Source organism: Chaetodon trifascialis, chromosome 10 (genome assembly GCF_039877785.1).
Source record: "Chaetodon trifascialis isolate fChaTrf1 chromosome 10, fChaTrf1.hap1, whole genome shotgun sequence".
Classification (NCBI taxonomy): domain Eukaryota; kingdom Metazoa; phylum Chordata; class Actinopteri; order Chaetodontiformes; family Chaetodontidae; genus Chaetodon; species Chaetodon trifascialis.
Genome location: NC_092065.1, coordinates 13840726 through 13857982, shown reverse-complemented (window position 1 = coordinate 13857982; position 17257 = coordinate 13840726). Strand labels below are relative to the sequence as shown.

At 43.9% G+C, this 17257-nt stretch overlaps 2 protein-coding genes across 2 annotated transcripts; one reads left to right on the top strand and one right to left on the bottom strand.

Annotated features, from left to right (window-relative positions):
* The first annotated feature begins 340 nt into the window (after positions 1-340).
* Positions 341-4469, top strand: LOC139338089 (glycine cleavage system H protein, mitochondrial-like). The gene is made up of 5 exons (XM_070973006.1): positions 341-516; positions 736-818; positions 980-1043; positions 1629-1760; positions 3913-4469. Exons 1-5 carry the CDS (start codon positions 366-368, stop codon positions 4008-4010), a joined length of 528 nt encoding a protein of 175 aa, XP_070829107.1. The 5' UTR covers positions 341-365; the 3' UTR covers positions 4011-4469.
* A 14-nt stretch (positions 4470-4483) lies between these two features.
* Positions 4484-10492, bottom strand: LOC139338088 (deoxyribodipyrimidine photo-lyase). Its single transcript, XM_070973005.1, has 9 exons — positions 10095-10492; positions 7968-8643; positions 7520-7831; positions 7251-7423; positions 7067-7151; positions 6741-6973; positions 6358-6552; positions 6020-6245; positions 4484-5866 (listed from the first exon to the last, which is right to left on the bottom strand). Exons 1-9 carry the CDS (start codon positions 10326-10328, stop codon positions 5322-5324), a joined length of 2679 nt encoding a protein of 892 aa, XP_070829106.1. The 5' UTR covers positions 10329-10492; the 3' UTR covers positions 4484-5321.
* Positions 10493-17257: the final 6765 nt, after the last annotated feature.

Sequence of the window (17257 nt, the reverse complement as noted above, 5' to 3'; positions counted from 1 at the left end):
CTGCCAAGCTGTTTGAAACAAGGAAAAAAATCTTAATAGAATATAAAATAAAGAAGCATTTGTTCAAACCTGAAATTTAATAATCCGGAGCTGGTAAGAGTTTAGTGGTTGATGTCTGAAAGTTACAAATATTGATTCAATGGATTTTAATATGATATTTCAGAAAATAGCAATCAAAGGGAGACCTGGCTGTTTGATCAAAAAAAAAATCCAAATATGACCCACCAAAGGACAGGAGCAAACACAGTACTTTTGCTTATGTTAGTAATTTTCTCTTGATCACTGGAGGGCAGTAAAGCCCTGCTGGTGTCTCTAACAGCCACGAAGAAGAATCCCACCCATGCTCTCATCAGTAAGCGACAAACATGGCCGCCTGTGGGCTATTCCGCTCCCTGTCTTCCAACTTTTCCACAGTTTTGCCTTTACTTACCCGCTCGGCACAACTCTCCCCGTTGCGGCTGGCGTCTAAACCGTATTTTGGAAGAACACTAGCTTCTTCTAGCCGATTAACAGCAGGTACTCCCTCGTGAATGTGTTTTGTTGTAGCATGTTAGCTAACGTTTACGGTAGCTAGAGGGTAACATTAGCTAGAGTAAAGGGCGCGAGACCTGACGAAGCAGTAGCGTGTCTGTTTGCTTTTCTCCTGGTCGTCTTGCTGGTCTGGGATCTCAAAGTACTCCATACTCTTTCTAGCGTAGGCTCTTTAGATTCTGAGTCTGTTGTGTTGTCTTGCAGCACTTAAATTTACAGACAAGCACGAATGGATTCGAGTAGAAGACGACGGGATTGGGACTGTCGGTATCAGCAACTTTGCGCAAGTAAGTTCCCTGGTTGCGCCAGTATTCCCACAGGCGCAAGCTCACACATGCACATGTACAAGCTCACACACACAATCACATGGGCAAGCTCACACACATGCACAAGCTCTAAACTAAATGTTGTTGCTGCTACCTTTGACCTTGCTTTTTGCCACTTGCAGGAAGCTCTGGGAGACGTAGTTTACTGTGGACTGCCAGAGGTGGGAACACAGCTGGCTCAGCAAGGTATGAAGTTCAGGGTGGTGTGGGTGGTGTGGCTCAGGCTTACATTCAGGTACCCTCTTGTAAAGTACTGATATGACAGGGATAACACCCCGATCTCATGTATGATGCTGCTGATACTAATAGTTCATCTATTTTGTGATAAGATAGTTTTGATCACTGGATTATTGTGTTAATTATGAAAGTCTTATTTTTCCCATGGTCTTCAAGGCTGCAATACAATGATGTAATGCATTTTTTTGAATCCATCAGATGAGTGAGCAAAGTAAAGGATGGCGCCTCAACTTGCTTGATCAACATACTGATTGATTGTTTGATTTTGTCAGTATCACCACATTGAGTACTTTATAGGTGACAGTGAGATAGAGACATATATTTTGTGTGCTGTTTTGATTTAGACAAAATCCTTTAGCTTGTAGTACCTGAGGTTTGGCAAATATATATAGCTGCCATCATCCTACTAAATACCTACCTTAATTTAAGTCAACACAATACAGCAATATTCACTTGTGCCCTCTGTGAAGTTGCCATATTTCTTAAATGATCTTTGATGTGAATGCTATTGTTCCTCCCTTTTCATTTTCACAGATGAGTTTGGAGCTCTGGAAAGTGTGAAGGCAGCCAGTGAGCTCTATTCGCCTTTGACTGGAGAAGTTGTAGAGGTCAATACACTACTGGCAGACAAACCTGGTCTGGTCAACAAGTCTTGCTACAAAGATGGTAAGCACACATAGTCAATATGTACATGTAGCGTATACGTAGATTGGTCTTTTATTTGAATAATGCTTTGGAAAAAGAAAGAGGCCACTTCAGGGCAATGTGAGAGCTGACACAGGAGCAAAGTTGTAAGACTGTCAGCGGTAAGAACAGCCGGCTCAACCTACTGGAGTCTAAGGTCATTTATTACAATTTGTGCATTGACGGCAGTCTGTTCTAAAAACTGTTAGTGCAGTTTTCCTCGGACTGGTTTATGTCTTTGCAAAAGCGGAGCAGTGTTTGAGTCAGTACACTGGAGAGCTTATTGAATTTTTCTTACTAATTTATTCACAGACACATGCTTTGCCTCGACTTGTTCCAAAAACTTAAATATGGGGTTGATTGAAAATTAATTACATATATACTGATTAGGGATGCACATGGTTAACTGTTCAACCGTTAACCGATAACAGGAACGTTAACCGATTAATACTAACGGTCAATTTTTTTTTTTTTTTTTAGCTACGTAAGTCAATCAACTCATGGGGGCGTGTCGAGTTCGTAAGTTCGTGGCTATTACAACGGACTGCTGGACCGCGCTCATAACAGAGAGCTACGTGACAATTACATGTCACTATATCGATGAGTACTGGATAGTTAATTCTGCCGTCCTGTTAACGCAGAGCATGCCAGGTAGACACACAGCTGAACCTCACAGCTAAACTGGTTGATGCAGTGGAGACGTGGGGACTTAGTGGGAAAGTGTCCGCATGCATCCACAACAACGCACACAACATCGTGGCAGCCAACTCTCCCGGACGGGTCAGCTGGGACTCGATCCCCTGTTTTGCACATACACTGCAGCTGGCGGTAAATGACGGATTTAATGTGTTTGTGCATCGTGTTATTGTTGCAACGGGGCGGCTTGTCAGGCACTTCAACCACAGCACACCTGCATGCAAGGCACTGGAGGCCAAACAGGACCAAATGCAACTTCCGAAGCACCAGCTTATTGTGCGCAATTACGCACAAAACGCACGTTACATTGAATATTATTTTTTATCTCCAGACATGCCCCGGGTCGCCCAGGTTTACAGTAAAATGGTTCGGAGCCGCATCATCCAGATAAACATTGAGCTCCATCAGAACTGTTTAAAAATCTGATTTCAGAAGCGTGAATCAGAACACACAATTAAAGAAATCACCAGCGCGCTCGCTCTCGACATAATTTAAAAAGCAATAGGAGACGATTGAAGCCTACAGTACTGTTAATTATCTAAATCTTGTAGCTTTTTTTTTTTTTTTTACATTTTAGATGAGTAATCTAACTATTTGCCGTCATTGTAAATCTGCAGTTCGGACCGAACAGCGCCGAGTCAGTGACTCTCTGATTCCAACCTTTCCTTACATGGAAAGCCTTGTCAGAATGGTGGGACGTTTGTGTGTCGGAATAGCGGTATTTCGGGATGGTGATATGTCTAAATGGTGGTATGTCGGAATGACGGAATGGCAGCATGTAAGGGCATTTAAATCTTATCGGTTAACGGTTATTAATCGTTAAAGGGCGTCGGTTAACGGTCATAAAAAAAATTAAAAATGTGCATCCCTAATACTGATAAAACTTTTGTCCTGTTTTTGGTTTTATCTATTTGGACAGTAGATGGCAGTAATGCAACCTGACAGAGATGCCAGCCACTAATGGTGAAGCTGGTTTTGTATAATTAAAATTAGCATCTAATAATCTTCTCTTGTTTCATTTGTGAAAATTAACCTTTATAGCATATTTGTATCTTTCAAGTGTGCACCGTTTGCACCACTTGTTCATCTGTTAAATCTCCCAAACAGATATGGTAAACCATCACACTGTACTGTCTGCTTTTTGCTTTTGTCAGAATTTTAATATCATTGCATCTTAGTGCTCTGCAAAATTTTGATTTTTTTCAATTTACTCTCCAAATGGCTGCAACTCTGACAGCAATAAAGGGAGAAAAAATGTGTAACTTCAGCAGGCTAAAAGTCAAGTAGATTTTAATACTGTAATGAAAACAGGGAACAAATGGTGGAAGTGATGTTAAAAATATGTGACTTATCATAAATGGGCTGAAGTAAGCAAAAACACTCTATGTGCATGGTCCTTGACTCAGAGCTTAACTGGATTTTGACTGATTCAATATAGGTTGGCTGATGAAGATGACCATTGCCAACCCTGCAGAGCTTGATGCTCTAATGGACGAAGCAGCCTATGAGAGATACATCCGCTCCATTGAGGACTAACCTAACACCTCCTTATAAGTGCTATGCTCCCTCTCTCCTTTTCAAACACCACTGGCAGGGAACTCCACAAGTTGTGCCTGTGTCAGTTACAACGCTATGCTTAGCATCCACCAGAGAGCTGAAGAGCTCCAGACTGCTGACCTGCCTGTGTTGTAGAGCTGTGAACATTAGGAATCCTTTATCTACTGTTAAAGACTGATTTTAGGGGACCTGTAAATCTGCACTGACTAAACATCCAGTGTTTGGTTGTTGCAGCCTGAAAACCTCAAACAGAAGAGACTGAGACTTAGAAGTTTTCAAGCATTTCAGTCAAACCTTGAATTCTGTTCTAGGACATTGTTAGACTTAAAAAAAGCACTTTGGTCATTATGGTATTAATAATAATGTTGGTCTACACTCCATGTTTGACAGTAACACTGTGGACATGGGACCTGTAAATTAGAAAATAAACATTTCCTGAAACATTGTGTTTTCCTTGCCATTTTTTAATTCCCAAAGTTAAGGCTTTATGGCATAAATACATCAAGGTTTTATAATGCAGCTTGTCATATAAGCTACTGAACAGGTGATCTGCTGAACACTGTGTCACAGCGACACATAATATAAATGCTGTTTGCTTGTTTAGACATTTCCATCACATAAAAAGGAAAACTCTTTAGTCAATAACCTGATATGCGCGTGTGCACACACACACACACACACACATTTCCAGCCTAAGGTTAGAACCAATTATACAAATACATGTAGAAAGTAAGCCCCACTACAAAAATTCATTATCTAGTATTCTGATGCTTTATGTCAGCTGGCAAACACTATAAAACTGGCCTTTATTTTGAAAATGGTCTGCTGGGAAACAGAATGCCATTTGTTCCCCCACTTAAAACTCCACAATGACTGTACATTTATGTGAAAGAGATCTCTAATTCTTATGTTCCAGACTGGACCTTTAAGAAAGGAAGCTGCCCTGAAGTCAATTATATTGGCTAACTTCAACCAATGTTTGTCACGTCGGCTGGTACAATATTGCTGCTCAATATCTGAGATAACACTCAATAGTCAATGTAGAAAATGTTCCATGCATTTTGCAACCCTCTTACAAACATTGTCCAGTTGTCCCAACACAAAACCAAATTTCCCTCACTGTCTGCATCTTTGGATCCAATGTAGATTTAAAGAGGAGACTTATTGACCTTTGCTTGCCTCATTTTACAGATTATTCTGCTGCAACATTTTGCTTGTGCATTTTTCAAGTAACTCATTAGTTTCTGTCTGGTCACCTCGAACCTGCAACTTTCAGTCTTGATCTCTGAATCACCTGGGTGAGCTTATCGCCCCACCGGGTACTATAGAAAACCTGTCCTTGGCTGTTGGAGTTCGCCTGGCCCTGCCCCGAGGTGCAGGAGGCCGAGGGAGTCCCTCCATTCTGCGATAATCACTCTCTAGCCTTTCCCTCCTCTGGGTTCCCTCATACATCACACTGGCTGTGAAGTCTCTCTCATTAAGGAAGGCAATGGTCTCATCCCTCTTGCGGCTCACGTATCCTTTTAGAACAGCATTGTAGGGATTTGAGGCGGCATCAGCATCTGGATCTTCTAGCTGGTGTTTGAACTCCATGCGGGTGATAACAGGCAGCAGGAACTGCTTCCCTGCTGTCACTACACCCCCATCCCTGTGTGATAAGCCCAGGGCCTCAGAGACCAGGCGTGGGGGCAGAGGTATCAAGTCACAGCCTGAGCGCTCATCCACATACTGTCCAAACTCTTTCCGCACCAGAGCTACATCTTGGAGCGAATGAGTCCTCCGCTCCTCCAGGTCTGTAACTATTCGCTCAGGATACGTCTGGCCAAACACCACACCTGAACAGTGAGGAGAGCAAGGAAGGGAGATTTCTGCATGTTAAGGTGTGTAACGGTGCACTGTTGGTAGCATGTTTCAAAATAAAAGCATGTTTTTTGGACTGAACAACTAATTTTAAAAAATACAAAGAAGCAGAGTGATGATTTCCTCACCAGCGCGTCGAAGCATCGATGCAGGACATTTCCAGGGTTTGTGAATAAGCTCATCTGGCAGATCTGCAAGTTCAGGACACCATTTCCTCACATAGGTGCCGTAGGGGTCGCAGGTCATTGCTGCATCGACGGGGTGCATGACAAAGTTCCAGTGATCCAGACCAGACATGCCCCCATTCTGCCACATCATGGCATCTATGGCAACATCTGCATCCACTAGAGTGTCCTAAAGATGTGGATACAGCCAGCAAGTAGAACTTAGTATATTGTGCGCTGCTGTTTACAGTATGATATCTATGTGAGTACATTTTGCGCCAGCATATGCATGCATGTCTTACCTGGAACCAGCGATAGCCTTCTTGCCAGGGCAGGTAGAGATAGGCTATGAGAAAAGACGCCACCACGTGTCTCATGTAGTTGTTCATCCAGCCTGTCAGCCACAGCTGCCGCATGGCTGCATCCACCAGAGGGTAGCCTGTTCGTCCTCTCTGCCAGGCCTTCAGGTGGCCAAGATCACTGCTCCACCGCAGAGCCTGCAAATCCCAGGGAATGAATAACACTTTGTAATAAACATAGTTTTCATGGTGTGAAATAGGCTTTTAATTACAGATGAGGGAAGTGGAGTGCAGTTCAGCTTTATATATTTCTTTCTTTGGCACTTCAGTGTAACACTTGGAGTGTATATTTAAGTGTTTTCAAGATATCTGCAGCAAAGTTCTACCTTGTATGGAGGTCTGAGGGATTCCCAAGGGAGCTCAGGAAACAACGTGAGCTGCCAGTAAGCCAAATCTCTCCACGCCAGCTTGCGTTGGAACTTTGGGGGTCGACAGCGTGCCCCTTTGGCGTCCCACAATAACCAGCGTGGGCTCAGCTGACCGAAGTGAAGGTATGGAGACAGACAGCTGGTATTTGGAGCATCCGCCCTGCCTGACTCTTTTTCATATCTATACACACCTGGGACACATGGGAGAATCATACAACGTTGTTAGATCAATGCCTCACTCCTTCACATTCCTCCAAACACAGTGTGCACGCAAGGTGTCTCACCATCATGAAGAAAGGCCTCGAGCCGTGCGTGTGCTCCTTCTTCACTGAAATCCCAGGATTTGCGAATGTTTGCTGCCCAGTCAATCTGAATGCCAAAATGAACACAAGAAAATATTAATGGAATCTTAATTGCATATTAGGCTGGAGCTCAGCCCTACAGGACTGCTCTGCTGTGGTTACTGACCGTTGTGCCGTCCTTCCTGCGGGGCATGCGTGCCAGGCTTAGCATGTCTAAAGAGACACCTTGGGGCCAGTGGGCAGGTGTGGGCAGAGACACAGGAGGGTCCAGGGCAGCCCCTAACGCAGACCCAGGGTTTTGTCGGCAGCAGCTCATGAAATGAGACACTGAACCTATTCCTAAACCAGGAGAAGAAAACACAGTCAGCACTGTTGATATTAACCACAAATATTTAAACAAGCTCAGTACAACGAATCCATTTCGTTGTGACAAACCTCTAAGTCCCACACCCTCCGTGCTGACAGAGTAGGGGTCTCTGAGACAGTATGAGTGGAATATGCGGCATTCAACACCATCTTTCTGAAGGGCTGACACCACAGCATCATCCCTCTCCTTCAGCCAGGGCTCATAGAGGGCATTAGCCAAGACTGTCCTTGCCCCTGTCTCCTTTACAAGCTCCTTAAGGGCACGCAGAGAAGATCCAACCTCATTCCCCTCTCTGTTTGCCTTGAGGAAGACAAGATGGCTGCCAATGCCCTCCAGAGATGAACAGAAACAAGATAAAGCTTGATGAAGCCAGTATTTACCTACGACACAGTAAAAAAGATGTGATTAGTCAACAGTCAGGAGATTTGCAAATGAATATGCTTTATGTATGAAAAGTTTATGTATCGCTAGCGCAGCCACTACCAAGGACAGTGACTGATTCTTCAATCAACTTACAAGCTCCTCCCATAGCCACTGTGATCCCAGGTCCCTCCTCCTCCTCAGGGCTCCAGATGAAGAAAGGGATGACAGGCGCACCGAACTCCAATGAGCCAATGAGAGCAGGGTTGTCACAAAGTCGCAAGTCCCTCCTGAACCACAGGAGTACCGGCGGCGGTGCTGATGGAGAACGGGGCAAACCTACAACGTGCTGACCGGCACCTTTACGCCGCTGTCGCCTGTTCTTCAAGCGTTTTGGTTTCTCTGATAGATTCACATCTCCCTCATCCATCACTTGGTCACCTTCTTCAACTGTGTCTTGCTTGGAAATTGAGCCAGACAGTCTGGAGACACACACAGTCTGACTTGTCTCCGGTGTCTCCTTATTATATTTGTAAACATGTGTGCTTTTCTGAAGCTCGGTCTCTCGGGTTGTTTGTGGTGGCCTCACCTTGACCCAAGGTCCACCTTGTGGTGAGCTGATGTTTTTTCTCCTGTCAGCTACATCTGCTAACTGACTGAAGTTGCTTTCCTGAGGCTGAGATACTGAGGCCAGGTGAACAGAGCTCCTCTGATTCGGTCTGTTTCCACCAGGTTGCTGAAGTCGGGACTCTTGGCTGGGGGTTGACAGCTGCCGATCTTTCATTTCCAGCAGAGAGAGGGCCAATGCAAGTTCAAGTTCATCATCTTCAGTCTACAATTTGATGAGGACAACCCATTAATATTACTATTAAAATAAGTGCTTATAGTAATTATAGCAAACATGACAATTTTCACCTCCAATATTATATTATTAAACGAGCATAACAAGTTGCAAGTTGTTGCAGGTACAAGTATGCACGATACCATATGTATGACCAAACACAGAGAAAATAATTACAAATGTGATCTCAAATATTAAAAACTCTGAACGCACTTTAGATGTTGAAGACACTACACTCCCTTCATACAGCTCCACAGCTGATTTCACAAGGTTTGATGGACATCTCTCTTTTGGCTTTGATGGCACATGTAAGAGCAGAGCAATATACACCTTTACTGTGGTTAGTGCTAATAATTAACACACAGCTACATAGCGTTTTAGTTTCTTTCTTTTATTAAGTATTCATGGAAGCCATTCTTAGCGAAGCACCTCTGAGCAGAGGTCTCACAAACCCGAATAAGTGAAAACTCCTGGGTGTGCAGGTGTTAAATGCCCTTGCAGTCATTAGTAAAACCAAAATATGGTTAAGATGTTAGAATGATAATTTGTATTAACGAGAAAACACTGAATAATGCAGCATCCAGGAAAAGGTCGAAAGTACCCCGAAAGCCCGCATCACACGTTTTCCCTTTGCCCATTAATAAACCTGCAGACGTAGGTCAGTATTTACAACTGACAACTTTTGGACACTCAGGTAAAACAATTTTCATTATTGTTACATGAAATACTAGTTGTTATAATTTTAACTGTATTTCTAACAGCAAATTCTTAACTTTCAGCTCGTTTAACTGAATATTTGGCCCAGAAAAGACAAAACATTACGCCGTGGGGCAGCTGCTAACAGCACAGAAGCTAACTCGAGCTAGCTTTACCTGACATCTCTTAAAGGCAGGGGGCTGAGTACAGTGAGGAAGTGACCGGTGAAGATAGCGTATTCTACCAGCCAAGACTCAGCTATTTGTCTTGTCATGAGCTGGCAGGCAAGAAGGAGCTGAAATGTCAATGAAAGTGGCATTTAAATTTAACGGAGACCCAACGGGAAGCCCTTGTTACTCTATTTCTGCTTGTCAACAAAACTTTAATAGCTAGCTAACGTTAGTTGTTTGCTAACACGTTAGCCATGCTAACTTGACTTACAAGTTTAGGTAAGTTTAATGTTTGCCTCTGGCAGTCTTGTATGAAGCTTAAGTGGTAAGACACAACAGACCACCTGTGTTATACACTATTGCCCTCTTATTCTGATTTATTTATTTTTTATTAAACACTTACTTTGTCTGATTAACGTAATCTAACGTTAGCGATGATTACTACCGTTGAAATGTAATCTTATCCTTTTATTCCTGCTAGGTATTTTCTTACATTTGTAACTTTGAACCACTTAGTAACTCAGGTATTAAAACATGCCACAACGTTATGAGTACACATATTTAACCCTTACTGACCTTAGAGAAATACTCTTTGTAGATGGAGGTGAGGATGGAGTGCAGGGAGCTGTTGGCCGTGGACAGGGGCTTGATGAGGGACAGGAACTGTGAGCGGGTCTCCTGGTGCCCCAGAGCGGACACGCACATCGCAAAAAACCCTTCTGGATCCTCTCGACCCACCAGTACCTCCCGTAACACCTTCCTCATCAAGGCTTTACTGTCTTCAGCACCCGCCGCAGCTGAAGGAGGCATCTTCAAGTTAAAGGTGACGATAAATTGTAGCTATAAAATGCTGTTAAACTTGTAAAAAGTCTCGGATATCGTTAAAATCCATGCATGTAAAACAAAGTCGCCCTCACTTCGTCCTCACGTCCTGAGCCTACCATCAGTAGTGATTACCAAACAGCTGCCTTTTCAGTTACACAAGCCATGTGTTTGTGTTTTGTAACCTGCAAAGCTAAAGATTTGTAATGGATTGATTTCACCAGTAGGGGGCGTACCAGTCTCATAAATAAGAGCCATGTAGGGCGGATGGAGAAACCCATGGGTGCATGGCTGTTTTTTCACAGCATGTGAGTAACAGTTGGGATTCCCTGTTTACATCCCATTAATTCGACATTAGGATAGAAAGATCAATCAATAAATGCTGCAGGAATTAATGTTTTTGTCACATCTCTCTCTCTCTCTCTCTCTCTCTCTCTCTCTCTCTCTCTCTCTCTCTCTCTCTCTCTCTCTCTCTCTGTGTTTTATCTTCCTGTCAACAGTATCCTCTACCAAATCATACATCTCAACTAAAATTTCTCATGGCAGGGGTCCCCACAAGCTAAATCCAATCAAGTGGAGATCCTTGGTTCAATTTGATTCAATGTAAAAAAAATGCTGGGGGGACATCTCCCTTAAGGTAATCGTTCTATAATTTTTGCATAGCCTTCATCTTGGCTGGAATTTGGCCCTTTTCAAGTGCACCCTGTGATGTGAGACTGACAAACAAAGCCAGGAGACAGTGTACCCAGCAGTGAATTTTTAATCATGATTTGTATTCACGCAGTGGAGGGGTTGCTAAGTAATTGATTTTTCTTTTTTTAATGACACCATGCATAAGTGTTTGAACGTACGCAGCGGGGAACAATAATTTGTGACACTTGTGAAACTCTGAAATGCTTTGTATAGTTGATTTGTGCCATGCACAATACTGTATTGCTGAAATGAGTTGTAAGCCTTTATTTTGTTCATGCAGAAAAAAGTATTCATCTAAAATGTGACTCAGGTCTTAGTGTGCAAGGACATAAAGTCTCTATTATTCAAGCTTTTATCTGAGATATAAAGTGTATGAAGGGAAGGTGTGTTGAGAGCTGTGGTATGTGGCGAGAGCAAGACAGAAAGAGAGGGAGAGAGAGAGAAAGAGATTGAGAGAGAGAGAGAATCAATAGTGTTTAGACAGAGAAGTGGAGTCTAAGTGTGTGATCAATAGAGAGCAGAGAGGAGAGATTAGCTGCTTTTCTCTCTCAAACTAACACTGACAAATTGGTGAATTGGTGTATCGGCCCTTGGGCTAAACGGATTGACCTGCTGTTTCCATGTTCTACCATGTACTGTCAATAAAGATCTGTGTTCATTGTGGCTCTCAATGAAGAGAGTGAATGAAGCACCGGAAAAGAGAAAAGGGGAAAGGAAGTGAGGGAAATGGACAGGTAGAAAGGGGGAAAAGCAAAGTGCAGCTCAGGTGCCCACAAAGCCTCGATCCTCACAAAATGTCCACACCTCTGTCTCATTAACACATACATGCACTCACATGTGCATCCTCGTGCACACTGTTATAAAACCATAATAACGTCTGCAGGAAAATTAATGGAAAGACAGATTAAAAACTAAGTGAGGAGAAACGGGCCACTGGTGTAGCTATTTGCAACTCATAAATCATTCTGACACACCCACGCGCATGTAGACACATGCATAGACACACACGTAGTTACTCACACAGACACACACACACACACACGTACTGTAATTAACCACAGGCTATTTACTCTCTCCTGCTGTAAATTAGACATGCAGACACAGTTATTACATTAGGGGGATCTGCCATGCAGAATACTAACAGGAGGAGGAGGGGGACACTGGTACACACAACAAACTGCTCATACAAACATAAACACACACACACACACACGTACACAAGAAAGAGGGTATGGAAGAATCATAGACTGACGGGAGTGAAAATGAAGCTGCAGCACAGAGAATAGGGGCCCCCAGCTCTTTGTTCCCTGCTGCATTTCATTATCTGAAACGCCAGCCAACACACGACTCACACACACACACACACACACACACACACACACACACACACACACACACACACACACACACACACACACACACACACACACACACACAAAACGCACCTCCCCCTTCCCTAAAGCTGTCTGCCTCCACTCCATGCACACAGCACAAAAAGAGGAAAATAGAGATACTGCGTCAGTGCCATTCACTGGCATCTGGACTCGGTCATGACATGCATGTCTGCATGGTCATCCTGAGCTATCGTCCGGTCCAGGATCTGCTCTGAAAGCTGAGTGCTGCTCTGAACTGAAACCGTTCCCTTCAGGCTGAGCTGGCGGAAAGCGCTTTCCCATAAATTCTATTTTAAGCAGAACAATAGGCGATAAGGACTTGATTAAAGCAAGTATTGAAACTCTGTCTTGGGTGGCTTGTCTCCATTTAGTTCATCTGAAGTTTTTTTTTTTTCTGGCAGTCCACCTCCTTCTGTTTGTGTGTGTGTCCTCTGGTTCCCCCTACCTTTCTCACCCCTCTCTGTCCCTCTGTTTTCCCACGGTGATCGATAGCTCATTACAGTCATTGACTGTGGCTCATCAGCACCTGTTAAGGTCTGGAGAGACAGAGAGAAGGTGCATGTGCATCTGAGAGTGTGATGTAAGCCTATTGATAAATAGAAAAGAACGGTCTGGAATGATTCAGAGGTGAAGTTTGACGTTTGAATGGTTAATTTCTGATTCACATTCATTGCTGCGGGTATCTAGTTTGTCGCCGTTTTATGGTCCGTGGTCTTGGGGAACATCTTATTATGCAACTCACGTGGGTACCATGGTTTGTTGCTATGGTGATTGCCAAGGGAGCCAGAGTATTATAGGTGTTTATCCTAGAAAGGAGCAAGGCTACTCACCGTCTATCAGGACACGCTTCAATTTACCACACAGTTTGGACCACACATCGAGATCAACACAGTCACAGATGGACAAAGGGAAAACAGCATTCAACACAGTCAAGTGTGGACGCGATTTAGTGAACAGATAATTCAGTATTCATATTCCTAGAAGAAAGACCTTGTTCAAACACTCAGCTGTTGGTTTAATGCGTCACTGCAGGGTTTGTTTTTGGAGGGGACAGGCTGTGAGCAGAAAGAAGCAAACAGGGAAGAAGAGAGAGCTCTGAGAGACTGTTAGAAACTACAAACTACGGTTGGAGGCAGGGAGAAATGTCTAAAAAATGCAAAATAAAAGAGACAATAGTGAGACCTCAAGAAGTCTCCCTTGGATTGATTCACAAGATGTGGTCTAAGAAAAGAGGAGAATTGGTGGAAGAGTGTGAAGTTTTAAGGAAGGGGGATATAAATAGAGTGAATACAATGGAGGACTGAAAAGAGAACAAGTCTCTCAGCCTATGCATAAATTACACACATCATTTACATATTCATTATGTTTTGTGTACTAATGAGAGTATTTGGTTAATACCTCCACCACCACTGGCAGCTTTTGTCTGACACGAGAGATTGTAAAGGGGAGAGGAAAAAAAAGAAAAACAGGAGAGCAAGGGTCATCTTGGTAAAGTGGGTGAAGTCAATGGCGCACAATCGATTTTACTGATAATCGCGGCAATCGTATTGCCGTATAGTGCGTGCTTGAACAAGCACAACCTGTACAAGGCTGTTAGAGATGTGAAACGAAGCGCACATGATGGGGGTTGGTAAAAGTTAATTAAAACAACACAAGCTTTCTCCAAACTCAGGGCTCTCTTCGTCTTTCTCCTCATGTCTCCATGGAATAAGTAACTGCTGCGGTAATTACCTACCGGGCAATCAGTCACAGCATTCCTTCAGGTGTCAAAAAGTCTCCTAAATGACAACACAGATACATCAATTTGCGGCAAGCATTTAAGAAATGAGAAGTTGTATATCTGTCAATTCAGTAATGTTGTATTTATACACAAACGCAGCATTTCATACACACAGAGAGAGTAAATGATTCAGAAAGTGGATGAATGAAATCAGGGGAAGAGAGAGGGATGGAAATATAGAGACAGGGGGAAGGGCAACGGAGGGATGAGCTACAAATGAGAGCGATGGCGGTGGCAGGTTGGCACAGTGCCATCCAGTCAGGACTTGAGCGGGGGCGGGCATGGGCATGGGCAAAGGGGCGAGGAGAATAAGAATGGAAGAGGAAGAGAAACAGACCTCCATACTACTACCATGATGCCACCTTGGCACAGGCACAATGGGGCGAAACAAACAGCAGGATGGGCAGAGAAGAGGAAGATGTAGAAAATATCAGAGGACAGCAGAGCTTGGAAGAGCAAGATGCCAGCAGACAGAGGATGACTCAGATGTAGTTTAATGAAGGGAAGCATAGACAGATGTTTAAGAGAGAAATGGATGACACTATGAAACTGTAAGGTGTCACTCCATGATGATACGAGGAAAAATATCGGCAGAAAATCCTGCATTCTATCCATTTTCCGACTTTTTCCTCTCGCCATGCCAGCCGCTGCATGCCAGCCAGCGGGCACTGTGCCAGCCTGCAGTCATGGCACAACCGAAGCGATCAAAGCGGTCGGCGGAGAACTGTCTTACTCAAAGACAAGGAGACTCACCTCTGAGGATTTGCTGCTAATCACCGTTTGTTTGCTTGGACAAAGCCAAGAAAAGGTGCCCAGGCAACGGTTGCCAGCGATTCTGTGATGGCATCTTTTCAGGGGCGGCGAGGGCACGCGGAGAAAGATGGCACGCTGCCAAGCCAGCATAACACACACATTTGCAAACAGAAACCTCCATACGGTGAGCAGAACATTTCGGATGCCTTAAATGTTTTGGCGATGGCATCCCCTCAAGGGAGAGACCAGAAACAGAGATGGCACCATGCCAGACGCAAACTGGGAGGCATTTGTGGGCGCCACCAGAAGCTGTACATAAGCGTAGTAAATGCGGACACAAAATAGTAGCAGAAGGTTGGAACCACGAGCCACGAATGCAACTGTGGTGGGAGTATGGAACAAAAACCATTTACTCAGTGCCAACTCTACTGAGTGCCAACTGCTGCCCACTGCAAAGAACTAAGACAAGGGATCGTACCATTCCGTTATGGAGAGAAAGAGAAGACGAGTAATGAGCAAAATGAAGAAAGGATACAGAAAAAGAAAAAAAAAAACAGGAAATTTTGTGCTTAACGAAGAACAGTGGGAGTGGGTGGACAAGGATGATGAAGAGCCTCCTTCCTGCACATGCACACCTGGGATGCTCTTAAAGGGATATCCCCTCAGACTGCAGTGTGTGTGTCAAAGGGAGGGATGTGTTGGCATCATCTCCAGGGTGTCAAGCTGTGTTTCTCTATTGCCAGTCAGGGAGGGTGCTGCAGTCGTCAGGGGCGGGCAACTGTCTGGGCATCTCATCTGCAGCTAATTAACAGCCACACACTAATTCTAACAGCCGATCATAATTAGCGATTTAATCGCTCGTCAACGCTTTTCTCCCCCCTTAAATTGTGCCTCCTATTTGGACACGTGCGGATAAGCTAAGGAACGCTGGATCCCCCCCTCCCCTCCTCCTCGTCCTTCTTTCCTTCATCCTTGGCTCCAGACTCCAGTGGGATCTTAATTAAGCCTGGGCTTCATTATGCAAATGGAGTACAATAAACGACAGCAGAGGTGGAGCTGGATCCAGACTGAAACGGAACGGTGGGAGGGGAGCACTGGAAGTGGAAAATGAAGAGATGTGGAAGGTTACCAAAATCATCAACGTGATGTTACGGCGTTGCAATACTTGTCTGTTGTTGTACCGTGTATGTCTTCTGCGTACCACGACCACATGTGGTGCAAGAACCAACATTTTGCGCTCTGATGCTCCATCTCTGTTACCACTGGAAGAAACTTTGAAATAGCACTGGATACACAGAATGTCATCTCTCATAAAGCAAATTCATAAGGGAATGGTGACAATGAACCCCTTAATATCACCAGTTGGCTGTTGTCGTGGATACGAAGAAAGATGGTAAAGATAGGGAGAGAAAAAGGAGGCAGACAGAAACACTGACAGTGGCAGCAGCATGGCAGCTAATGTCATCTCAGTTTAATCATCGCATGGGATCATGGGGTTCATGAAAATTCATTTGCATATCATTAAATGGAGAGAGGTTATTTGGTGCGGGCAGCCAAAATGGGATTGGATGAAGGAAGGGGGGAAAAAAAGGCAAATGGAGGGACTCGTTATTAAACAGCAATGTTTTATAGTCCGCCAGCCGATTCATTTAATTTGGGTGTAATTAAAATGTGTCAGACTCAATCAATCATTCCAACAGGGATACTATCAATGTTTCAGTCTGAAAAAAGACTAATCAGTTGATGTGCGGTCGGATATTTTCCAATAACAGTCTAAGTGCTTTAGTCTACTGTGAGCTTGACCCATCCTCTCCTTTATTCTAATTTATCTGAAGGAGCGTATCAAAATATCCATTGTGACTTCTATGTATTGTGTCAAGACATGTCTATCTCTGACAGGTGGTGATGCCACCCTGTGTTAGTCAGTAAGAAGATGGCTCACTGTCTTTTTGACCTTAGCAGTCAGCTATCAGTGGTGTGTATGTATGTGCGTGCATATGTGCACTTCTCATTTGCATAAGTGATGTAATTAGACCGCCCTTTCACATGTAGATCAGTTTGACAACATGGCAATCACTCCAACACACACATACAGCCATACACACATACACACACAAACACCCACGACAGCACACGCGTACTGCCATGACCACCCCCATATCATGGGGAGTCTGTTGTCTGTGAGCAGAGAGTGTAAAGATTAACATAATCCAGCTAATAAGTGTGAGTAATATTCACACAGTGACGCGTGGCGTAGACACTGTCCTGCTGATGCGTATTTGTATCTCATTATAGAT